The sequence below is a fragment of the Lonchura striata genome, chromosome 14 (assembly GCF_046129695.1).
Source record: "Lonchura striata isolate bLonStr1 chromosome 14, bLonStr1.mat, whole genome shotgun sequence".
NCBI lineage: Eukaryota > Metazoa > Chordata > Aves > Passeriformes > Estrildidae > Lonchura > Lonchura striata.
The window spans coordinates 17799144-17825873 of record NC_134616.1 but is presented as its reverse complement, the minus strand read 5'-3'; the positions used below and the strand labels follow the sequence as shown (position 1 = coordinate 17825873).

At 43.6% G+C, this 26730-nt stretch overlaps 1 protein-coding gene across 1 annotated transcript in view; it reads right to left on the bottom strand.

The window, feature by feature from the left end:
• The window catches only part of CAPN6 (calpain 6), a 50550-nt gene that overhangs the window by 7096 nt on the left and 16724 nt on the right, over window positions 1–26730 (bottom strand). Inside the window, exons 4-10 of the mRNA XM_077786625.1 lie at window positions 14811–14942; window positions 14360–14568; window positions 13811–14003; window positions 9951–10141; window positions 7121–7198; window positions 5739–5934; window positions 1057–1179 (exon numbers count right to left, since the gene is read on the bottom strand). Coding sequence (XP_077642751.1) covers window positions 1057–1179; window positions 5739–5934; window positions 7121–7198; window positions 9951–10141; window positions 13811–14003; window positions 14360–14568; window positions 14811–14942 — 1122 coding nt within the window. The remainder of the gene's footprint in view (window positions 1–1056; window positions 1180–5738; window positions 5935–7120; window positions 7199–9950; window positions 10142–13810; window positions 14004–14359; window positions 14569–14810; window positions 14943–26730) is intronic.

Below are 26730 nucleotides of genomic sequence, written 5' to 3'. Positions count from 1 at the left end.
ATCTAAAATAGAAAAATTATTGATCAGAAATAAAAATAGAGCACTGAAGCTTTTCACTGAAGGTGTGATTTTCTTTTTCAAGCCTTTCCAAATGCATGAACAAGGGAAATTATTCTGCTTTCTGCAACAACAGTTTTCAATATATGTGGTTAACAGGTGATTGGCAAATCAGTAGGTGTGATGCAGATGTCAGCAGATCTAACCAACTGTGAAAAATTGACTTGTTATTTTAGAGTAGGACCATAGATTTCATGTAGTCCCAGGAGGTGCAGCAACAGATGACAGAATTACCCCAGTCCTCAGTGAAAGAGCAGAAAAATTGCTGTTTCTTTGCTTCCCTCCTCCTCTGAGTTTGAGTGTTTTCATTTGACTCAATTTGCCTTGAGAGTGCAATTGAATTACCTTTTGGGATCCCTGTCGTTCCTTTTCCCATATATTTATTTCCTGCTCACCAGTCCAGCTTTTGACAACACTATTTTTCTAAGTGGCAACAGGAAAACTGCAGACTTTTCAACCTAATTCTCCTGATTGTATTTGCTGGTGAAATGGAGGCAGAAGAAAGACAAAAAACCCTCCAATTTAAGTATTAATATAATTTTTCCTTTCTCTAGAAGTTTGGGGATAGGAAAAACACTTAAAATTATTTTGCAAGGGGCAGAAATTATTTATCTCAAATAAATTAAATGTATTCAAACAGAGTTTGAGCTGAACTAAATTTAGTTGAGTTCCCAGTTTGAGTGCAGTGTCCACACAAAGTCTGAGCACAGTGCCAGACCCCAGGATAATCCTGGTATATTATCTGAAAGATCCAGTTTCCAGAGTAAGTGCCCAGAGCCCACAGGCAGTAAGAGAAATCTATGCCTGAATTTGCACGTGATGGGAGAGAGAAGGGCAGGAAGGTGGGAAAGGGAGTAGGAATGGATGAGCAGATAAAAAGATTATCTAGATTTATCTATCTAGAGACAAATCTCTATCTGGTGAAGATCTCACTGTCAGGGTGAAGCAGGACTGAGCAAACTGAACAGCCTTGCACCAGGAGCACAGCTGGCTGCCTACCTTGAGGATTTCAAAGCCAATTGTGATGTTGTCTCCTTTCCCTTCCTTCTTGTACCTGCGGCGATCCTCCTGCTGCAATGACACCAACACTTTGTCCTGGGCCTTCTTAACATCAAAGAGGTACTGGGAGGAGAGAGGGGAGAGAAGAGCTGTTGGAATTACCTCAGGAGGCTGAGGGTAAAGCCATCACCAAAGAAATATGTTGGTTTAGGTTGGAAATGGGGGTGTGTGTTCTATTCCCACCTGTCAGATCTGGGGCAGCTCTCTGCTGTTCTTTGGGCAGTTTTCTTTATCTCTCCCACAGCCAATCCTCCCTCCAGGAGATCTCTGCTGTTCATGGGCCATTAATTATTAATTATTTCCTGTTCATGGCCAGTGAGTGTCCCTGCATGGCTGAGAAAATTCCATCATCCCATGGAGAGATGCTCTGCCCAGGGGAGGAGCCGAGCATTCCTACCTGGATACAATCTGAGTTTTGGAACACCACAAGCAGCCTTATCCACTGAATTCCCAAAGGACAAGATCTCCATAACCACCACTGGAGCTCCAGAGGAAAGCTCCCCCCTTGTGCAGATCCTGCTCCAGCAGAAGCACAGCTGGCACTGCAGGAGGGCTGAGCCCCCCTGGGATGGGGCTGAGCCACCTCCCTGACCCACAGGGGACAGGGCTGCTCTGACTCTGGCAGTGTTTGGTGGTTTTGTATTATTGCATTTTTATTTTTATTTTTCCTAATAATGAACTGTTATTCCTGCTCCCATATCTTTGCCTGAGAGCCTCTTAATTTCAAAATTATAATAACTCGAAGGAGGGGCTTTACATTTTCCATTTCAGGGGAGGCTCCTGCCCTCCTTAGCAGACACCTGTCTGTTCAAACCAAGACATATGTGCATACGAAGGAGGAAAATGGGAATACATTTGAGGGAGGAAGGAGAGTTCTCCATGGAACAGATTTTCCCAGCAATTCACAGCTGGAAAATGAATGTTAATCAAAGGGATCTTACAATCAAAAGTATCAGATAAACAAAAGGAATTGATGAAAATGGCAATCTTAGTGACAGGACATAAGGAATGACCTTCAGGTGAAGCAAGGTAGGTTTAGACTGGATGTTAGGAAATATTCTCCCTTTTGAGGGCGGGCAGGCCCTGGCACAGGTACCCAGAGCTGCTGTGGCTGCCCCTGGAGCCCTGGCAGTGCCCAAGGCCAGGTTGGACAGGGCTGGGAGCACCTGGAACAGTGGGAGGTGTCCCTGCCATGGCATGGCATGGCATGGCATGGCATGGCATGGCATGGCATGGGCTTTAAGGTCCCTGCCAACCCAAACCATTCCATGACTCTCTGAGTCTATGAACTCACATAAAAGACAGCCTGGGACAAAGCTACAAAATAACTGGAATCAGCAGGAGGACACCTCACTTGAAAGCAAAAGGCAAAAGATTAAGTTTTATTTAGCTATAAATCAGGAATGAGATTAAAAAAAACAAACCAACAGACTCCACATGGGGTCTTAGATAATTTTTTATTCTCCTTTTAACTAAACAGTGCCTGTAATTTTCAAACATCTTTATACAGGGCCTGCAAATGAAGGAAACTTTGAAATCTTATTTAAAAGGCACTTTGTTTTGCATCTACAGTTCCTATTTCATGAGAGAATGCCAGGAATACTAATTTTGTACTTCTCAGTTTTCCCGAATACCCAGTAAAAACAGCTGAGAAAGACTCCTGCACCTCTAACATACAAATATTTTAGCCAAACTGTTTACAGTAAACTTGAGTCAACTTGGGTTTAAGACAAATCAAAGGAATTTATCTCAAGTTTAAGCAGCAGTTCCCATCTTACTAAATCCAACTTGAACAGTTACATCACTAAAAATCACTACCAGACCAGTTCAGAAGTATGAACAAAGGAAGGTCAGATGGGTGTTTCTTTATATGACAAGGAATTTAATTAATTTGTTCACTATTAGAGAGTCCTTTAAATTTTTCATTGTGCATGCAGAGGGCAAACCTGAGTTGTCAGGACCAGAGGAGGGAAGAGAACACTATTTACCCCAAGTTTGGACAGATGCTGTACTCCCCCATCCTCAAAGACATTTAAATGTGAAGAAGATAAATAGAAACATAAACCTGCAGCAGTGCACAGCTGGGCACCACGTGCACCACATGGTCTGATCTAAGCAGAAATTCCCTGGCAGCATGGAGAAGAATATCATTGGCTCAATTCCCTCATCCCTTTTCCTTCAACTGCTGCTAAAAAACAAATTATTGAGCTTTGCTCTGAGGTGGATATTGAGATTGCCTTGGCTACAGAACCATCCACATCCCTCTGCCTTGGAGCTCTGCTGAGCAAGGCCCCATCCCAAGCTCTGATTTGTGTTTTATATCACCTACTGCAGCAGAGAAAGCACAGGGCTCTGGGAGAGTCCCAGGGGTTGTAAGGGAACCTAAAAAGTGAGATATAAAGATGTAGCAACACCCAGTCAGGCACATTTTAATTCCTGCCCCTGTTGAACCATACACAGGTCACCCCCTCAGGCAGCCCAGGGTGCTCCAGGGCCATGGAGGGGTGGAAGGGAACAAGGGGAACAGGAAAGTTCTCCTGGGCTGGTGACAGCTCTGCAGTGGGACCTGCTTCTGATGACATTTGGGCTCTCCCAATGGGCAATGATCTAGGAGTCAGCAGGTGACTGTAGAATACACAAATACTTAGCTGAAACTGCCTTATCAAAGGAGCTGGAAGTGTCACAATCCCTCTCTGCACAGATAAACCTCACAGGAGGCCTCAGTGCCAGGAGAACAGAAAGATTATCTATAGATTATGGTGGGGTGTGCCACAGTAACCTGTAACAGCCCTAAAATAACACAATTGTGTTCCAGCACTGCTGCTAGGAGCCTTTTAATCAACTGGCCCTGAGATAACACTGGAATACAGAGGCCTTCCACTGCATCAGGCATTGCACTCAGCTGGAACCTGTGCATTTTGTTCTCTGTGACAGCTAAACACTTACAAATGAGAGCAGACAAGCTCTGGGAACACAGCCAGAATCTCACAGGGCAATACCTGAATTACATCACCCCCTGGAAATGAGGCACTGCCAGAAGGCAGAGCAGCGAAGAACTGCAGGATGAGCTGGGAATCCGGGATCTGATGTGAGCAGCAGAGGCTGCACTGCCCCAGTGCTCCACCCTGCTCTGCAAACAGGCTGCAGGCAGAAACCTCCCTTGCAAGTGCAGAGAAGCAGATCCAAAAATATCCTTAATTAATCTGGACAGAAATATCATTTTTCAGAGTAGGAACTCACAGAGTAAGTGCCCAGAGCCCACAGGCAGTAACAGAAGTCTCTGTCTGATTTTGCATGTGCTGGGAGAGAGAAGGGCAGGAAGGTGGGAAAGGGAGTAGGAATGGATGAAGAGATAAACTGAATAGCTTGAAATGACTAGGTAGGATGGGACAAGGGAAATTCTGTAATGCTGATGAGAGGGTGAGCTTGGGAAAGAGATCAAGTACTTCCAGAATCTTACATTAATGCCAAGGGATACTAACTTAATACAGTGGATCAAATCCCCAAGTTGTTTAAGGGGGTTAAGTGAGTTTTGTATTTAGAAAATCAGACTTGCTGCCTTTCTATGACTGGGAAAATGAAAGAAGTCCAGGCAGGATGTCAGTAATTCTGTTGTGTGTGTGAATCACCAGCCCCAAGCAAGATCAGTCCTAAATAAATATCCATGCCCTTTTGAGAAATTGCACCAAAATCATGAAACATGCAGTACACAGCACACTCCCAGGGCAATGAGATTTTTGCCTAGTAGAAACTGCCGACTCCTAAACAGGGTGGGTATTTCAGGAGCCCCAGCTAAAGTGGGTACACTTCCATACCTCCCAAAACTTCCCACCTGGGGGTTCTGCAGTGTCCTGGCTTGTATAGTCTTAAGTGAGAACTGGGTGTAGGATTTCATTGTGATGCAGATGGAAATAGAAAAAGGGGTGGATAATGTCCTGGCTTGTAAGATCAGCATGTATTCTATTGCCATCTGTTGGAGGTTGGGCAGTTTTCTTATCTCTCCCAAGAACAATGTCTCCCTCTGGGGAGATATCTTCTGTTAATGGGCTATTGAATGTCTCACTGCATGACTGGTAAAGTTCCATCATCCCACGGTGAGATGCTTCACCCACAGGGAGGAGCCAAGCAGCCCTACCTGCATAAAATCAGCATTTTTTGGGACACCAGGGCAGTCCCTTTGCTGGATCCCCAGAGGGAGACCAGGCCCATCTACTCCATCACCAGACCTTCAGAGAAAACTCCACCCTTCTCCAGATCCCCACTCCAGCAGCATTTCATCTGCCCCTCCATGAGGAGCAGCCACCATTGAACTGGACTATTACCAGCACCCTGACTCCACAGGGTGTCAGGTTTCTGACTCTATCACTAGTTTTGTTTGTACTAATTACATTTAGTATTATTATTATTTTAATTTAGTTTTTCTCCTAGTAAAGAACTGTTATTCCCATTCTCATATCTTTGCCTGAGAGCCTTTTTTAAAATTGTGGTAATTCGTAGGGAGGGGTTTTACCTTTTCCATTTCACAGGAGGCTCTTGCCTTCCTTGACAGACTCCTGTCTTTTCAAACCAAGACATGCAGGAAGGTCTCTGTTCTCAAATACTCACAAAACACGGGTTCCCACCTGGGGGTTCTGCAGGAAGGTCTCTCTGTTATCAAAGCAGCCCCCAGATCGGTTCAGCAGGGGTTCTGGATGCTTTGCCCAAGCCCCATACATCATTTCCTTCTCCCAGGTCTTGTGGAGGCTGAAGCAGGAGGTGTTCACAGTCCTGCAGATGTCCACATCTGTGAAATTCTTACACCAGTCCTCAAATGTCATCCTGCTCCACAGAACATCAGGGAAATAATGGTTTGTTTAAAAATAAACAGTGATATTCACACAAAGAGCCAAAACAAAACCCAAAATATTGCAGTAATTTGAAGAGGAAGCGTTGCTCAGCTGTCCAGGGGACAAACTGATTCACTGGAGAGCTTTCCATGTGGAAGTACTTGTGAGGCCACAGTCACAGAGTTTTAGAGCTTAATTCAGAGCAGCATCACTCAGTGTGTTTGGTCAGATCAGGATCTGTCCTGTCGCATCTCCTAAGCTTAAAGGACTGCTTGAAGCTCCCAGGCTGGATTTGGTAACACATTTTACAAAGGCCAAGGAGATCACCTGCAATTAAAGCAGGATCCACTGCTCATTATTACAGCCCTTATTGTCACATCTGTCCCTGAGCACCACTCAAAGCTCTGCACTCTGGACAGAGCTTTTATTTAAACCCATCTCACCAGTGCCTGCTAAAGGAATGGGCTGGACTGCAGAGCAACAGAAAAACAGCCTGGCTCTTTGAATTACCACCATGGCCTGGCTTATTCATGGCCCAGAGCCAAACCCTGCAGCTGCCAGTCCTGGCAAAGCCAACAGAATTATTTTCACACTGAACCCTGCCAGCTCACTTGATGCAATATTGATCATCTCCTGAAGGACCTGCTGGGCTAAGGATCTAAGCTTTAAGCAAGGTCAAAATTAACAGAGCTCTAGACATTGTATAGAGAATGAATACTTCTCATTCCCATGCTGGAAAACACCAACAAATATCAAAATTCACTAGATGCAATTCTGTTTTTAGATGCCTCAGCCATGGCTGACCTACAGACAGGGACAGTATTCAGTAAACAGGGTGTGAAATGCACATGGGACTTCCCCAGACATTTTTACCCATTTCAAAATTTAACTGGTCTAACTGGTCTAATTGGGCACTGTGTCATGTAAACCAGCATGTGCTCTCCTGATTTCTGAGATATGATCCTAAATATAAACAATAGATTCTGAGAGCTACTAATTTTGTTCTACTAGTTTTAAATCCACTTTTATTATTCTTCCCTGTCATCCTTTGGGAGTTTGTAGGAAAGAGACCTTGGGATAATTTTATCCATCTGGTTTTGAAGCTGTTAAATGGCAGATTAATGACAATTACTCCGTGTAGCCATTGTCTCCAAATCCTTCACATCCCTCCCACTCACCAGAACTCTCCATCGTTCTCAACAGTGAGCCCCAAATTCTTGCGCTCAGAATCGCTGACTTTCTTCCATTCTTCAGAACTAGAAGGAGATAATTTAAAAAAAAGAGGAAAAAATCAAGACAATAAAGGTGATTAATAACTTAAAAACTCTCACTGGAAAAAAAAAATGGAAGTAAAAATATCTCCTGGTCCATGGTTTTAAAAAGAATATTAGAGTACTGAAAGAGCAGATGATACTGATGAAAGTGTGAGGCTTTCAGGAGGAGTTTTAAAACATAAATTGATTTGAAAGCTACTAAAAAAGAAAGATTAATAGGAAATAGGCTCAGCTAGAGCAGAACTTTATTGATTTCCTTTGTCACACCCTCCATTAGGACTCTTAAACACTTAAACAGCTGGTTTCCAAGGTCACAGGAGATTGACTCCATTCCCAAAAGGCCCCTCAAATGAAACCTGCTTTTCCTCCTCGGGAGATTATTGAAAGCTTCACTTAGACCAGAGTATTCTCTTTGTCTTTTAATCACCTTAATAAAACAGCCCTGAGGTCTGAGATTTCCCTGGGGGGCCTTTGAGAAGAAGCTGCTGGAGCCTGAGCACGGTGTCCAGTTTGCAGGGGAATCTTGCAGTGCCCAGAGCCTTCAGGCACACAGCCCCTGCTGCTGCAGGGCAGCACAGACCCCAGATTCCAGCAGCCTCCTGCTGAAACCCAAACAGCCCCTGCTCCTGCTGGGTCACACCAGACAAACACAGCCACAGCTGCCCCTCCAAAAGCACCTGGAGGCTAAAGCTGAAGGTGGCTGGAAGGAGGGAAGGGAGGCTGCTCACACTAACAGATATTTTCTTAACCTTTTTGGAAATTGTCAATTTGATTCTGCTAGACCAAAAGCCATGGGCCGCTGTCAGAGTCCTCAGTGCTGGCATCAGTGGCAGCTGTGCCAGGCCCAGGCTACTGGAGAACCCCAAGGGCTTCAGTGGAACAAGACACAGCAGCTCTTTTGTGCATTCTCTGCATCTCACCCAGACCAATCTCTGAAAGTAGTAGATGTTTGCTAGCTAAAGCATGGATTATAAGAAATTAATATGCTGACAATAAGGACACTGCATTGCTAAATACTAAATGCTAGCTGGTGAGCCCAGTGCTGAGCTGTCACATATTTTTCATGTATAAATCACCCATGATGGGAGACATCCCTCCAGCAATAATTTCTCTTACTGAGGAGGTACCTGCTAAGCCCATGGCCCAGAACAAAATTCATTAGAAAATTAATTAGAAAGAAATCACAAATATGGCACTTTTAAAGCATTTTTCACCAGTCACTTAAATTATCTACAAGACTTTTACTATACCCAGTGTTATGGACAGGCTTACAAAGAAAACTTTAATAAAAAAGGAGGATAGTTGATTAAAAACAAGTAAACCTGTTTATTACAAACTGAACAACTGGAAGTAAAAGCCTCTGTCTAGTCTGGAGACTGTTTCAACAACTTAGTAATTGTAACCTAGGTGTGGCAAGCACATTTCTCTCCCTCTCAGGATTTTTCATAGAGGTGCACAAAGAGAAATGAAAGAGAAAACAATTTCTATTTCTGCTCCTTGTTTTTCCCATGTGGAATGTGTTTGGAGAATTGTTTACCTGGAGTGATGGCTTGATTGAATTCTGGTGAGGATTGTTTGAGCCTGATGGCCAACCCAACCCACCTGGGGCTGGGATCTCAGAGAGGGTCACGAGTTGTGGGAGAGGCAGAGAAAGTAGTATGCAGTTTTAGTATCCTCCTTTTATATAGTATATTGATGTATTTTAGCATAGTTATAATAAAGAAATAATTCAGCCTTCTGAATTGAGTCAGACATTGTCATTTCTTCCCATTGGGTTCGCTTGCATTTACAATAACCTAGTAACACCAGCAGCTGGAAATGACAGAAGAGAAACTGAGTCACAGACACAGTGGTGAAGCTGGGAACGAGCCTCATGCTCTTGACTCATGAGCTATTTCTCTTCCCATGTTCCAGTGGGCCAGAAGAATCATGTAAACAATAAATAAGGTCCAGGGAGCCATAGACTCTTCCAGGACATGCTCATTTTCTCAGAGAAAAATGGGCAGATGTGGGAATCCAGAGCTTCCCTCTGGCTGCCCTGGGACCCTGGCAGGGCTCAGGAAGCCCCCTGGACAGAGCCCCCAGAGACACTGGCTGTGATCTCTGGCCATGGAAAAGAGTTTTCACTCTTACAGGATCAATTACAAGCTCTGAGTGTTTGATATCAGTAATAATTAAGTGTGGCACATGTGCAAAAGTAAAATTTTAGGATTCTAGATAAGGGGTCCAAAGGGCACAAGATGGAGGAAATTGGGTGTGCCTTGTCCTTTTTCTCCTTCTTCATGCCCTCCATGTCTCACTGTGGTGTTGGCATTTTTCTGTTGGTTCAGGCTGGGGACACACTGTCCAACGTAGGTGACAGATATTGGCACGTTATTGTAAATCCAGCCCAGGGAGTTTCTGGTATTTAATGTTTGTCACATCCCACTGAGGGCAGAGCCCCACACGCTGCCCTGCAGGACAGAGCTGGGCAGGGCAGCAGAACATGTGAGAGATAAACAGAATAAACAACCTGGAAACCAGCACAGACCAATTATGGCTTCTGCTTTGGCAGGGGGGCTGACAGACAGAGACTTTCTACAATCTCAGAATCATCAATACCTCAGATTCTGACAGGCAGAGATGCACAGAGGTCCAGCCATCTCTGAGTATGCGTGTGTACCACCAGTGTTTACCCAGGAATTGCAGTCCCCAGCACAGCTTCACCCTTTGACACTGGCTTTGCAGCTCTTACCTGTCACTCCAAGCACCGTGCCATTCTTTTTTGCCCCAGGGGTTCCTCAGCCTGATCATGAAGAGCTTTTCTGCCTTGAAGGAGAACAGGAGGCTCTCCCCGAGGCGCAGCTTCCTGATGGCAGTCACGGAGTAGGCATGGCCCACGATCAGCCCCATCCCTGTCTCTGCTTCGCTGGGCTGGCCAGGGGACTCCTGGGCACGGAGAATGACAATTACACAAAAAGAACTTGTCACTGTTGAGGTAGGATGGGAATGGGAAGATTGACTCAGAAGGCTGTGAGAGTAAAACTCCGATTTATTCAAATTCAATTCCATTGGTCCTGAAGTGAAAACAAGCCACACCACTGGTGCACAGTGCATTACGCACAGTGGTAGAACTTAACTATAAACAATGTGAACAACAAGAGAGATAAAGAATTCTTTACATTCTTTTCCAACTCTTTCCCAGGCTTCTGCCTGGATAGAAACTCTCAGTTTCTCTCTTTGGCTGAATCTGAGACCCACAAGAACTCACGTCTCTGAGGAGCCTGACAGCTCCACGTGCAAGAAAAATCTGTTTTTTGTTCTCTTCCTGAGTGATTTTACTATGCATAATAAGAACAGCACTGGCAATCAGAACTAGGGGCTCACCAGTGTGGTGTTGGCAGTGCCAGACAATTCCAGTGCCAGACAATCCCAGAACACAGGGGAACTCTGCCTGCTGCAGCCAGTCTGTCTCCTCCTGGCCTCAGAGGTAGAGACAGGGCTGATGGAAAATCAGCCCTTCCAAAATCTTGGCATCTCTACCAAATGGCTCTTCTGGACACTGATGGCTGTGCCCAGACTGGTGTCCTCACCTGGGCACTTGTGAATTTAGCTGCTGATCCAATGGTTGTTCTTGTGTTAGAATAAATATGATACCCAGGAAGAACTGCTGGCAGTGAGTAAAAATGAGAGAGCACAGGCACAAGTAAAAAAACTTCCAAGCCATTTGTGTCCTGTACCTCACTCACTCCTGTCAGGGCTCTCTTACATGGCAAAAGGAAGGTCTGCAGGGTGCTTTAGGAATTGGGTTTGCTTATCATAAATTCCACATAAGAGTTCCAGTTTCAGCAGTGATCATGGTGTCCCTAAACTGTCCCTAAACTGTCCCTAAATTGTCCTGTTTGACCTAGGCCTGATCAGATGCTGATCTAAGAATACAGAAAAGTAGTCAAGCTCTGAAAAAGAACAATATTTAATTTAATGCACCCAAATCCTGATCTAAACCCAGAAAAGCAGCACCATACAAAATTGTTGGAGTTGTTTTGATGGTCCTGGATCCAGATTCTTCACACCTTCCCTCAATCCAGCCAAGCCACCCTTGAGTCTCTCTCACCTATCACCCACAGGGCCTGGAAACACATTCCCTTGGACATCAAGGAAGGAAGATTTGACTCAGTGCAGATCCTTGTGTGTAACCTTGTAATTACCTAATTAATGCTCAATCAAGCCTTGGCTGTGGTGGAGAGAGCAAGAGGTATGGCCTCTTGGTGTTACTAATGCAAATATTTAAATATAAATATATTTTAATCATTACATTAATATATTAGTACTAATATAGTAATACTTAAATAAAATATTTTCCACAGGTATGAAATGTACATAGTATTTCCTCAGATATTTTTACCCATTTCAAAATTTAACTGGTATAAACAGACAAGGTCCTTTTCCTAAGGCAAATGTTGCACTGATATAACAGTGCTCAGTCCCCAAAGGTAGGAAATCACATTTAAAAAAAAAAAAAAAAAGATGGGGGGAAGGAGAAATTCCTATCAAATTGGAACTGACAGATGGGCTGGCAACTGTGAGTGTCACCAAGCCCTCTGTGCCTCTCGCTGACAACAGCTCCCAGAGCCTCAGCCGGGTGTTCCCCAGCCTGGCTGACATCCCCCGTGTAACACTCTCCCTGCATTTTCACAGCTAAAAGCAAACAAGGAGTCCCTGACAGCACGGCAGTCTGTAACTTCTCCTGCTGCCTTTATCACCCCCCAGGCTCTGCTCACTGCTGGCCTTTCCCACCTCATTCTGAAGATATTTATTTCTTTATTCAAATGAGCTATTGAAGCATCTCCTGTCAGTTCAGATTTCCAAATGGTGATGCTCAGGGCCATTCTGTAATCCAAGGCAAGTGATGACATGTTTGTAAGGCAGCAATGAAGCCACTTGGGTATTAAATATTCTACACCTGTGTGTGTGTATTACATCAAAAAGTGACAAATGAAGGCAAACTTAGGAACAGCCTCTCTGTAATGTTTAGAAGCATTTGTGTTTAATTTGGAAGGCAGAAACGTAATGCCAGGAATCAGTGAAAGCTTTACAACTTCCTAATGATTTGCTTTTTAAAATACAGTTCCCTGTACGGAGTCAATCACCTCACCAAAATCTTGTTTAGAAACAGAACTGCTCTAGCATTTGGGAAAAACTTATCATTCTGGAAACAATGTCTGCAGTACCAATTCACACCAGGCAGTCACTCTGCCAGCCTGCTCTGAGCAAATCAGATGGAATTCTTGCAAATAAAAATTCAGGCCTTATGAAAAAAGGGTAAAAGAAAACCCAAAGACCTTGAAGCTTTTGTTTCTGAGCTGTTTCCTGATGTTGCTGGAAGGGACAGTCCCTGTTGTATCTCAGGTTAAAGTTTGTGTCCCAGAAGGTACCAGGTGATCCTCTTGGGTGCCAGGCTCTGGTAACATTCTCAGGAACCTCCAAAACCAGCTGATTTTCTGCTGCTCTTTACAATTCCACAACTCTCTTCATACTCACAAGATTTATGAATGAATCCTCTTCATTCACAAATAAGGAAATTAAAGCAAAATGTTTAAGTGATTTAACTAAGATCAGCCTTAGCTAAGGCCTTAAACTGAAGCAGGGGCATGGGAGGAAGATGCTGAAGTGCATTTAAATGCCAACCCTGCAGCTCCTAGAAAATGATCCCTTTTCTGTGGGCTGCTGGATTAATGGTTTGCAATAAGTGATTTTAAAAATAATTTAAAAGTGATTTCTTAGGAAATATTCAGGCACCACTGCAGTTTGTTAGCAGTTTTTTAGCCCTTCAGGTGAGGATTTCAGCAGCATCCAGCCAGGGCCTGACACTGCAGACCTACACAGAGGGGATTTCAGTCCAGCTGTCAGTGTTTCCTCCTGTGGCCAGGGGCAGGGCCAGAGGTGCTTTGTGAAGCACAAAGCATCCTTTGGGAGCTGTTACCCATCCACCCTCTAGCACGGGACTGAGAGGGGTAAATCTTCCTCAGAAACCATCCCCTCTCTACTGACTAAGGGAACTTCAGGGCCATGGCCTCCTAATGTGGGCACCGAGGTACCTGAGCCTCACCTCAGCCAGCACAGGCAAGTTCTGCAGGTTAATTCCAGTGGGGAGATTATTCAGTGTATTCAATATCAAACAGTATTACCTGAATAACCAGGTGAGCTCAGCCTTGCAGCTCAGCTCCACTGCTACCCTGGCTGCACTGGCACAACCAAAGTCAAGAAGTCTCAGCAGCTCTGTGCCAGAACTGTTTTCTCTGAAGAGATTTCTCTGAGAAATAAAGCAGTTGAATGCTGCTATCCGCTCAGTAAATTAGGGTGGATTTACCTCAGGTCAATTCACAACTGTGACCATTCAGAAAAAAAAGAATTTCAGACACACAGTGAAGTGGCAGCACAAGCAGTTGTGATTGTATTTAGTGGCTTCTGGAGCTGGGAGCACTTGCTAGATTTCCCCATAGAAAGCTTTTCCAAACATGCAAAGGAAGGACATACTCAATATCCTAATAATGGTATTTCTTCCAGAATATTTTCATTGAAATAAATGCTTAAAATCCAGCTCTCTGTACTCACCGAAATGGAGCAGCTGATGAACCCTCCTCTTTTATGCACTTTCATCAAGTCTTCAAACAGCTTCATCTGCTCAGAAATAACCTCACCATATTTGCCCTCTTCCAAATTAATGGATTCTGCCACTGCTCCAGTGAAATCCACCAGGGCTTCTGCAGCACAGCCTCCATCCAGGGCTTGGTAGGATCCAGCCAGCCTGGGGGCAACACAGAACATTCCCAGTTTACAGGGGCCTGGAACAAGTGCTCTAATTTGGCTTGAGTGTAGGGAACATGTTTGTGTCTCACTAAGGACAAAACAGAAGAGAACAAAAAAGCCTGAGCAGACTGCAGACAAATCTTCCCTGGTTTCTAGGAACCTTAAGGATTTGGGCTGCTGGAGTAGACTGCATTGCACTCCTTTATGATTTACATCCTTAACAGAGATTAAAGGAGTTCTCAGTCTTTTAAGTTCTCTACCAGCAGCAAAACTAAAACCTATGGAAAGTCTGAGAGAATTGAAAGACAAAACAGACAAAGGGACAACACTGAGGACTCATGAACCAGCTCATACTTAGCATAAGCTTTCTCCAGCAAAGCACTCCAGAATTCATTCCTCACGTTGGAATGGCAGTAGATGAGCTCCCCATTCTCTGTTGGCAGCAGATCATCCACCACCACCTCTGTCCACTCTCCAAAGCGCCAGAAACGGAAACGGAAAATCCCAGCGTATTTCCTTGGGTTTTTGGGGTCCCATTCCTGCTCCTTACAGTCTGGAATCACCTGAGAAACCATGGAAGAGAAGTTCAGCACTGTGCTGAGGTTTATTCCCAGGGCAGAATTCACTGCTGAATTCACCGTGCACGGCTGAGGTTTATTCTGAGTTTATGCCCTGGAACATGTTAAAGAGAGGGAAGATTTGGATCTACAAAAATTCACCCCTTGTTAGTCCTAGGGAGAAAAACAGCCAAGTTTAGCCTGGTTTATTAGCTTCACTTCCTGCACCACACACCCCCATCACCCACCTGCTGCCAGAGGCTTTTCCTCAAAGCCAGGCAGGAGCACGCAGCCACAAACCAGCAGTTCCCCAGCTTGCCCTGGTGGAAGTCGTGGGAGCTCATTCCATCCACAAGTAGGTGGGGGTCTTCACAGAGGTCCTGGCAAAGCAAACCAGAGATTGCTGGAGATTGCTGCATTCCACTCCCAAACTGATCACAGCATCCTTCCAGTCAAGAAGAGCAGCAGGAATTGATGCTGCTGACACCTGAGCTCTGAGCTTCTCCTTGTCAAGCCTCTAAAGGGGGGGATGCTGCCTTAAGATTTTAGCCTTTATATTCTTCAAATCCTGTGCTGCAATAGTGCATAACTCTACACTTCATATAAAGTGTTAACTACTGTCTTCCCACTTTGGTGAGACAAAACAATTCCTCTGGGCCTGGAACCCAAGGACACCGTAACGGCCTCAGACCCCAAAAAGTATCAACAAAAGTAAATTGGGGGGGAAGAAAACTGAGGCAATGTGACTTCATTACCTGAAGCTGTAAATGGAGAATGAACCTCTGTTGTGCAAGTAGACAAACTTATATCTGCCAAAAAAACTCCTGCTCATTGTGCACCTTGAGTGTGGCCTCTGCCAGGCTCCTGCACTGCCCAAGGTGAATCTGTTAAAGGCCTTTAATAAATACTCACTTTATGACTTTAACTTTGTCCAGCCTCTGTTCTAGGTAGCCATTCTAGGCATCATCTTCACTGCCACTCCCTTGGCTGACACTCTGAAACCCCCCTTCACCAACAGCTGGGTCACTGCAGGGACCCCAACCCCTCAGCACCACAGCAGGAAGAGAACAGCTCTTTGTGAAGCACACCTTTTATTCTCTGGGTCTCATAACTCTCATGGCTCTGGCTCCTGTTAGAATTATTTGTCCCTCCTTTCCTGGCTCCAGCTCTCTCCACATGCAGATTCCCACCAGAGCATGGCTGGATCTTCCTGGGATGTCTCCCTGCTCTTCCCTGGATTTCCCCTGGCACTGGAGGGAGAACCTCTCTGTTTTGGACCATGGGAAAGCCACAGGGGTGCACTTTGCAGCAGTGATGTGTTTGTCCCTACAAAAGTCCTTGGCAGAGGTGTCCTGCTGAATGGAGAGGGAACCTCCCACCAACACTTCAGCAAAAAGGAATGGGACCATCCCTAACTGCAGGGCTCAACCCAGTGACTGCTCCTGACACTCTCCTGCCAGTCACTGCTCTTCCTGGCTGGCTGAGAAGATGGCAGAGCAGGCAGTGGCAGGAAATTCTGCTTTTTCAAAGTTTAATAACGCTAAATTTCAACACTGTGGAAATGATCCTATATCCAAACATTAGAAATGCAGAATAAATAACTTAATCTCATCTCAAAATGGCAGGAGACCCCAGATTTCCTGCAGTCAGTCCTGTCTGCCATCAGCAGCAGTGGAAGGAGCTGTGCTCCTTACCTCTGGATTCTCTCTGCCTTTTGGTAATTAAAGATGATGATCCCAAAATAGCAGGACTGCAACCCAAACGTGGCTACAGACCACAGGCTGTGACTCTGACAAATCAGTGCCAGATGAACTCCAGAGAAAAGAACCACCTCAGTGCTCAGCTGATGGTTTTAAAACCTGGGCTGGTTTAGCCAATGGCACCTGAAATCAGCTCACAGCGTGGAATTCACAGAGCTGCAGCCGTTCTCCTTAAGGAAATTATACTTTTGGCATGGGACTTTTCTCATTCAATAACAACTGACATTTTCAATGCCTTTTGGAAAACAAGCAACTGATCATTGCATGACACTGCTCTCCTGTCAGGAATTCTCATGTGTCTGCACTTAGAGAAAATTCAAAGCATATTAAGAGACCTTAACAAAAATCTGAGTAAGAGAATGGTGCCTCTGAGGAAAACTGAGCATGTACAAGATGCTCATCAGTATCATTCAGCCTCCCTGGAAGCTCTGCCATGGAATGGCAGCAGCACCTCCAGGCTGGCACTTCAGAGGTGTAAATCCACCCAGCTGCAGGGGTGAACATCAGTTGGCCACTTGGCTTTCGTGGTGGTAGCACACATCCCACATCCACGTGGGCTAGATTCAGTTTTATATCTCATTTCCTGGCATCTCTGGCATTAATAATTTCTAGTTTGTTTTTCCTTTCAAAATGTTATTTTGTTAGAATAATAAATGAGGATAAATGGAGCCATTGGGGTTAAAACTGTCCAAACTTTTCTGTCGCTAGTGGAAGCCAAAACTTTAATTAGTTTTAGAAAGAAATCAAGCACTGCTGTGTATTACAAAGATCTTATTTGGTTTGTTTTGATAAAAATAACCACATTAAGCTGCCATTTTTTAAATTGAAGTATGTCTTGCATCTCACAAAGTCCTCAGAGGAAAAACAGAGCAGCATGTGCCAACTGCCAAAAGTTATGGATGAGATCAGCTTTTGCTGGGTGCTGGGGTCCAAAGCAAACATGGAACAGCAGAGCTCAGAAGCATCACCTCCCTGCCTCCACCAGAGCCACCAAATTCTCCATGATCCTTCTCATTAAACCACCTAAGAGCTCCAGAGTTCAGGGCTAAAGAACAATGTAAGAAAGTGTCAGTAATTCTGTTTCTTTTGTCATTAATTCTCTTGTCATCGTAACAGCTTCTATGGTGACCGTCACTGTGGCAAGCACATTTCTCTCCCTCTCAAGATTCTTCATAGAGGTGCACAGAGAGAAATGAAAGAGAAAACAATTTCTATTTCTGCTCCTTGTTCTTCCTATGTGGAATGTGTTTGGAGAATTGTTTACCTGGGGTGATGGCTTGATTGAATTCTGGTGAGGATTGTTTGAGCCTGGTGGCCAATCCAATCCAATCCAATCCAATCCAATCCAATCCAATCCAATCCAATCCAACCCACCTGGGGCTGGGCTCTCAGAGAGGGTCACAAGTTGTGTGAGAGTCAGAGAAAGTAGTATGTAGTTTTAGTATCCTGCTTTTACATAGTATATTAATGTATTTGAGTATAGTTATAATAAAGAAATAATTCAGACTTCTGAATTGAGTCAGACATTGTCATTTCTTCCCATTGGGTTTGCCTGCATTTACAATATGTCACTGTGTGGCTCAGATGAGACACAATAACACTGAGGCACAGTGCCTAGAGCTCAGTTCAACTCTTTGCTTTGCGATTTTCACCACTTATGCTATATAGTAAATTATTAGGAATACTTTTATCTATCTAAGCCACAATTCCCCCAACACAGGTTAGAAATGTGCTATTTCAGTATATTATTCTGCAGTCCTTGTGAGGATCTTTAAGTGTTTTTGGTTGCCCCAAGCATGTAAAAAATAGAAATTAAAAAGAATATATATATATATATATACATATAAATATATATATAATTAAGAAAATGTATTTTTCTATAATGCTGCCAGCAGTTAAGATATATAATGTTCCCAATTTAGGATAGTTGGGGACCAAGCCAGTTACTATCAGAGGAATTAAAAGGAGGAGACACTGACATGAGATGTGCTACAGGCACTCCAGTCCCTTCTCTCTCTTGCTGCCTAAGCACCAAGCACTGGGGCTGTGAGTTCCACCAGAACCTCCTCCTTTGCAAACACAATGGTTTAACCCAAATCCTTTTTCTCAGGATCATATTGCATAAGATGTGCTGTGAAGGAGAGAAATATCTTCCCATTTCCAAGGAAACTTTTAAAGGCAGGTACAGGATCCTACTACACATCACTAGTGCCTGACAGCCACCCTGTTTCTGATGCCCCACCACAATAAATGCAGTTGTTGCAGTATTTGTGCCTGCAGGGAGCATCCCAAATGCAGAGCTCTCCCAGTTCTCCCTCTCACATGCACACAATGAAATAATAAACAGCATCTGCAGAGCTCTAATTGGGCTGGGCACAGCCTGGAGGTGAGGGTGGAGGTTTCAGGGCCTCATGGTTCTGCTGAAAGCCCTGGTGCCCTCTTTGTCCTGCCAGGCTTTCATTTGCATGCCAGAAGTCTGGCTGTGTCACCTCCCATCCTTGCTGTGCAGGCTTGAAATATCTGACATTCAGACACTGAATAAAGTGGTTCACAAACCCCTTTTTTCCTGATTTTAAGTGGTCCCTTTATTTGTAACAGAGCAACCTGGTCAACTGGCTTGCAATCCCATCTCAGTCTGGATCCTACAGAATTCCCATACGTGCCTTCCCAGCCCCTGATCCAATCAGCAATGAAAATTCTGATGGGGAAGATTCCTGTAGGACTCCAGGAACACAGCTTGAGACTGCTCCCAGTAATTTATTTCACCAGCTATGCATCCCCACGACAGAAGATTTGCTAAATAGTGTGAACCATGGGAGACAACAGACACAGACACCTATTTCACTGGAGCCATGAAATGGTTTGTGTGTTGTTCTGCCACAATTCCCTAAAATTAAAAAAAAAAAAATTAAAAAGAAAAGATGGGGTTTTTTTTGAGACAAGATGCACCACTGAAAGTACATCAGGTAACTGTGCACTGATACAAGCATTGACTCTTGGAGTAATTTAGCTAAAGGAGAAAACTTCCCTTAGCTCTGAACAGGCATTTCCTGGTGTGAGTATTACCAATATTCGTGAACCAGAAATTATGCAGTATTGGTTGTAAATAGGGAGAAAGACATTCAGAGGGTTAATTAATTAGCTGTGTGTCTTCACAGGCATTAGCTGAAGCTGCAGTGTAAAAAACATTAACTGTAAAACATTAAAAGGGATCTCAGGTGTCCAAGAAAAGGGAAAGATGATTTTTTTTTTTTTAACAGATTAGAGTCTGTCAACTGTCTCAGAGAAAAACAGAGATGCAGTCAAGGGAAGAAGAAAGAAGAGCAATAGTTGTTTGCAACTAAGATTTTCAAAGGTTTCTGTAGCATTTGGAGCTTACTTTCTCCAGCACCCTTTAGAGAACCCAGCCCTAGCATGACAAATACTCCACCTTTGCTTGCACACGAGACCTACAGAGGCAGGCACTACCAGCCTGATCTACTTAGGCCCTTAAATTCTTTAAAGCAGGTTGATTCACCATTCCCTTAAATTCTTTAAAGCAGGTTGATTTCTGTCAGGGCTCAGAATTGTTTCCATTTTCTTCCCTTCTCCCACCCTCACATCATCCTGTAGAGGCAGTGTAGGGAAGCAGGGGGAAAGGCAATTCTTTCTGAGCACGGATGGAAAAATTCAGCTTTGGCTGCAGCTGACACAGAACCAACCTCATCCAAAGGAAGGCAGCAAAGACAGCACCCTGTGGTCGTGGAGCTGAAGAGGTAAATGGGGTTATCCATCCTATAATAAACCCCAGCTGTGCTGGCATGGCCACAGAAGCCCTCCCCAGAGCAGGATGTGTGCGAAGGCATTTGCAGTTAGCCCCAAGAAGCAAAAGGACCAAGGCCAACTGCACTGGATACTCCAGTGCATGCAAAAGACTTTTACAACCTTGTTGTGGCTGAAAAAAATCTGCCTGTGGAGGGAAAAAAAGAGAAGTGACCCCACAGGGGGCAGTTCTCAGAGAAATCTCCATCAAAAAAACCCAGGGTTGGATGTGACCTGACTGAAACAGCCCTTGCTGAGATCAGGAGGGGACTTTTGGCAGTGCTGTTACACCCTGCAAACCCACAAAAAGGCAGGTTTAGCTCCAGCTTTCTGTCTGTACACCCTGAGCTCAGGATGTGCAAGTCCTCTGAAAACTCTGTGCCCAGCATCCAGCAGCATCAGCTCCTGAAAGTGAAATAATGCTCAGTGCTGCCTCAAGAGAAACTGAGCAGCACAGGAGCAAGGGGAAGGGCATGCCAGAGCTCCAGCCCAGTGTAAAAGAAAACTCAGCTCTTTGGGATTGAGAAATGCTTCTTCTCCCTCCTCCCTCTCTGCTAAATCCTGTTACAAAACCAAATGCATCACAGACATTTTTATAGTGTTTTTTCCTTTTTCAGCTTGGGGCTAGCGGTGACTAATATTAAGCCCATGCCTATGGGACACGTGTGTTTGGGGAAGATCTGAATCAATGTTTTGGAAGAAAAAGCCCAAAAAATTGGAATTGGGTGTCGTGGTGTGTCTCTTGGCTGTCTGTGGGTTTCCCCTGACCCCTGGAGCAGTGCAGCTGCTCTCTCCAGAATGCTGACAGGGCTGGGCAGGGCTCAGTGATGGGCCAGGGCTGACCTCTTCCTGAACCTCCTAACAAAGGGTTTGCTGAAGCTCTGCCAGTCCTCTGCCCCTGCGGCCCAGAAATCAGCCCAGGCTGCAATGAAAGATTTGCTGCTCTCCCAGGACCCTCAGAAAGGACAAACCACCTCAGATCACCTCTTGCTGCACCGTCTGAGTTTGTGATGCTACAGAACTGCAGCACGTCCATAACACCTCTAGAGAAAAGCTGTCTTGTTTGAGAAGAGCACTTTGTTTCTCACTGAATTTACCAGAACACAGCTTTGGCTCCTGCCTTCTTCCCCTATTCCCTTCTCTGAACTTGGTACCACAATCTGTATGACTTTTCCTCAGCAATCAGAGATGCCATTCGTAGGACAGGATTCACCTCAGGCAACATCAAATTCCCTCAGCCAGATGTCCAAACTCCCCTGGAAGCAGAGCTCAGGTCCTTTCAAAGGGCAGTGCACAGACATTACCCTGCCCCTGCCATGGTGCTGTGACACTGGAGAGAGCCCTGTGTCTCTACTGATCATATAAACCAATACTTCAGAGCAATTCCAACCCCTATGAAACTTGATTTTTCAGCTATTCCAAAGCTACAGCAACTGTGACATAACATGGGGAAAAAAACATTAATCAAAGTCCCAATTTAATTAGTTAAAAATGTATATGTTTAAACTTCCTGGGAAAAAGTGATAGTTTTCCATCCTAAAGGGACCATTTTGGGTTCACTAATCTGAAGTTTTCTTGCAAAATGCTTTTACAAGGATTTACTGTTGTTTTTAGGTGGTAATGCTCCATGAAAAACAGAGTAGATGTAGTAGCAGCATTTGAAAGAAAATCTGAATGTAGCCATGCACCAAAGCAGGGGAAATGTTTTTGCATTAAATGCAATAAAAGACGATGGCCAGGGGCAAAGCCAGTTCTTAGAGCAACTCCCTGGCACAATTTCCAGAAACACCCTAACGTGGCTGAGCTCAGACTCATGTAAGGCCACTCATCAGACTCAAAGGCCACCCACTGTTCAGCTCCAGCTTTTTGTTGCTTCCTCAAAACATGTTTGTCTATCAAATTCTTGGACAAGTTTCCTCAGATGGGGAATAAAAACAATAAGAAAAGGAGGTTGGAACAAGTCACACACATTTTTTCACAGCACTGACATATTCAGCACTGGACCAATGTGGAATAAACTATTCCAGGTCAGTATTCCTGACTGTCCAGCTCTGGCTGGGGAGGAAAATATTTGTTTGCCTGATAATGAGCATCATTTTGGCTCAGGGGCTGTGATCTTGTCCAGTCTGACCTTCTGCTGTGTCTCAGGGGGCTGGTAACTGATGCAGATGGAATTCTCCATCACTGCCTTTTCTGAGGAAGGGAATTTGCTGTTTACAAAAGAGTATCAGGCAGATTTCAGCAAAGTCACATTTATTTTTTTTTATTTTGTTGAGTATTTTGTGGCAAAACTAAAGTCAAGTCATCTAAATATTATCTGGAGAGACAATTCAGATTAATCTGGGAGATTATTTGTTTTTCCTGCAAGGAGATATTTCTCCCTTGCCCAGCGACAGTGCATAGACTACAAAGATTAAAAAGCATAAGTCTAAACACCACCTTAAAGAGCATAAACCTCTTTAGCAACAAATTCCTCCTTTCCACATGCCTTTTTCAGCAGGGTTTGCTTTCAGCCTAGATTCCACTATCTACCAGTCATGGCATTTATCTCAGACACTTTCTTAAGGATAAAAATCCTTTATCCTCTTCTCCCAGCCTCCTCATCTTATTCAGATTGTACCTTGAGCTGTTCTCCCAATTATTTGCTTCAAGCAAAAATATGCCTGGGATAACAGCTCAAGGCATATCCAGTGACACCTTGCACAGAAACCTTTGGAATTGTGATCCACCCCACACCATTCTGGACTAGAAGCTCGCTTCATAACGTAAAAAGAGGAACTGTAAAACAATATAAAGCCCTGAGCATAAGACACAAGCTTCTTAGACTATGAGCTGTATAAAATTTTGGATTTTGAATGAGTTTTTAATATAAATTTAGTTCTAGCCAGCACAACACAACATTGCTGAGCCTATGAAGGTCAGAGTCTATGGAGGGGCTCTGTCCCAGCATGACACATATCAGACTTTAAATTCCAGTCTGGACATCCTTTTTGGCAAAGATCAGCCTTAGAACATATAAGCCAGAGTATTTTTCTTTTAGGAAGATTGAGAATTCTAATTCTAAGCTATAAAAATATTGCCTCAAAAGTGACACAGTAGCATTGATTTTACTCCTGAATGCTGAAAGCACTTTTATGACTCAGCCAAATCAGTGTGTCATAGAATCATAAATTCAAGTAACTACCAGGAAGGCTTTTATTTGCACATCTTGAAAACAAACAGCAGCTTCTATCTCTAGAACAACTTTTTAAACTTTGTCTTGGAAAGATTTTCATTTAGCAATAAAGTTATCAGCATGTGAGATAAGTTTATTCAGTTTTGAGTGATGACACTGAAAAACCCACATCAGTGACTTCCAAAGAAAGATTAAGCAAAATCACAGTTGCTGTATCTGCCAGGCAGTCAAGCCCATGCTTTTCCCTCTATGTAGATGATTTTGTCTTGCACAGATGGCTATTAGAGTACTAAAATGAATAAAATATGTTTGGATAACATGCTGTTATACAAAGTGATCTTGAGGATTTCTTCTTTCCAACCTCAAGAGAATTTCCAGGATAAACCAGTCTGAATGTGCTTTAATGTTTTTATAAACTCTGCATACCACTTTGGATATTATTGTGCAACTTAAATGCCCAAACCATTGAAAAGCCAGAGGAACCCGGATGCTTTAATCACTTAAGGACTTGTGAAAATGTGGAGCTCTAGCACTGTTTGAATAGTCAGTAAGTTTCTTAGCACCATTAATGAGAATTAATTTTGGATTCTCTTCTGCTTCAACACAAAACAAAGAGTAGAGCAGATTCAGTCAAACAGATGCATGGACAAGAGCCTTTGGCTGGCTGGGAGGACTCAGCCTCTCAGGGTGTAGTCGGAATATTCACTTGGCCATGATTCCATGATTTTATCCCAGTTGAAGCACAGTGAGTTTCATCTTTGTGATTAAATTGTTCAGACCTTTTAGAGACTTCTTGCTTGCAAAGACAGAGTAGTAAACTTTTTTCCTTATTTATATCAAGCTGTTTCTTTCCATAGCTCTTTTACTGCTTGAGCTAATTTTTGATTTTCCAATGTGATATAAATACACTGAGTTGAATTCACCACTTAATTTCAGACAATTTTCTCTGCTAAACACTAACACCAGTGCCATCACTGAGAAATTACCCTCCTGATTTACCAGCCTAGAAATCTTTGGAATCCCAATAATCTCCCTCCTATCTTTTGCAATGACTACTGGCAGCCATAGGAATATTCACAGTGCCCAACCTCACAGCACTTCCCAGAGAACACAAGGTGTTTGGTTTGGAATTCTGGATTTAAAACCACATTCTGGGTAAAACTAAAGGAATCCAGACCTCCAGTTCCTGTTGTGTTCAAAGCACCACAAAATTTCCTCTAAAGATGAAGATTCTCTCCGCATATCTAGGAATTGCTGTGAGAACTTCATCATCCTTATTTAATCAGGGACTAAGAGAAAAGTGAAGTCAGTGAAAAACCTGGGGAAACATTTCTTAACTCTCAAAAGGCAGGAGAAGGGCCTGTTTCTAATAATGTTGAGGTTTGTCAGTGTTGCTTTTCTCTTGTCTTACAACATAAGTATTTACAGCTCAGCCATTATGTTCATTGGGGGTGACGTTGGTTTTTAATTTTTTGCACATTTTGGAATATCTGCACAAGCAGCTTAACCTGGCATCCCTGTGTCTTCCAAGCACACCCTCCCCCTCAGGGAATGCAGTTTTCACTCCACCCAAATGCAGAGCTGCAGGGCAGATTCTCAGCTGTAAATCATCACCACTTCAGCTATGGTGATGGCTGATAGTGATCGCATGTCCCCTCAATCCACCTCTGTCCACAGACAGCTACAGCTTTGGTTTGGTTCATGTGACATTGATCATTTTACGGAAATAAATGTGCTCGTTAAGACTAGGAAGGAGAAATGCCATGGTTGGATTACATCTGAAATATTTGGATTAAATTGGAGTTATTCCACTTACAGTGCAGACACCAGCTCTTTGACCAGTTAGATCATGTGCCCAAGTGTGAAAAGCAGCTTTTAGGCAACTGTCACTTGTGAGGAGTTTTATTGGTGAAGAGCAGAGTCAGGGAGTGAGGGAGGAGGGAGGTGCTGCAGTCACATTTCCATTTCGGGAGGAAAATCAGATGTCCAAGGCTTAAATGCCCTTATCTGAAGGGAGGAGGAAACAGATAGCAGTGGTCATGCACAGCAAATGCAGCTCTGCACAAAAATGGATTATCTATAGGGTTATCCTACTGACCCAGGGAGAGAAAATTCCTGGTTTTTTGTCTTTTATCAGTCCCACAAGTGCTTCCTTAAAACTCTTGTGGTAAACCTGTAGCAGCAATAAAATTCCAAATGTGCACACCAAAGCTCAGGCCATAGGTGGATCACTGCTAAATGAGATTTAATTTTTCACTCACCATCACAGGACTGAAGATTTAGTATGGTCTTAGGCAAAAAAAACAATCTATTTTGCTAATTATTCACTGTACCAGACTAGAAAGTGCTGTTCCCAGACAAAAATCAGAGCTCAGTGTGCTTTATACAGCACAAACACTCTTTATTAAGCAGACCTTGGGGAGCCACTTGTCCACCTCCCAAGCTCAGGAAGGGTCACCTGGAGCAGGAGTGCCCAGATGGCTCCTGGACAGCTCCAGACTCAGATTCCATTTCCTGATGCACACCAGGAGCTCAAGGTGGCCCCTGCCACCTCCAACACAGGCCAAAGTTCAGTGTAATAACTGAATAATTGTAAGATAATTGTAAGACAGCACCTGCTCTTAACAACAAGTGTATTTTTCCCGAGGAACAACATTTTATTTCCTGAAAGCTGGGAAGAAATGCAAATTCAAAATGGTTTAGCCTTTGTGATTAAGTTAGAAACATTGCCACATACAGGCAACAAAGCAGTTCTAAAAGGTTCTTTCAGCTGTGAAGGATTTTTTGAAGCTTTTTTTTAGCCCAGAAAACATACATATTTATTTAATCTTTAAATAGAATTAATCTTGAAGGAAACATACATTTGGTTCACAGGAACACAGCATGAAATTCAAACAAATTACTCTGCAAATCAGAGGCAGAATGGCTTACTAAACCTCAAATTCCAGCTCATCCCAAATACCCTTTTAAATATGGAAATAATATGACAAAAACATGAAGCTTGTCACACAGAAAGCATTTTTTGGATGTGGATGCTTTCCACTCTTACTGAAGAGTGTTGACAGAACAATACCTCAATTTCCTTTGCAACTGGCATGTTTGGGCTGTAATTTTCGCTTCAGAGAAGTCAGACATTTAATTCTTTTCGAAAACTAAATCAATGAACTAACAATTACTGTAAGAAGACTTATGCTAGCAGGGGATAAGATCCTCAGGCTTTTTGTTTTACAGTCTCAAAATTAATTTTACCATGTCATTCTTACCATCACCACATTGCCTCAGGACAAACAGCAACTGCTTGAGAAACCAATTTTCATCTAATGACAACTGAACCAACTAAATAAAACCTGACATTTTAAAGAAACATTCAGAGCCTTGGAGTTGTACTGTTTGTTCTCTAGAAATGACATTGAGGTCGTTTAATATTTTTTT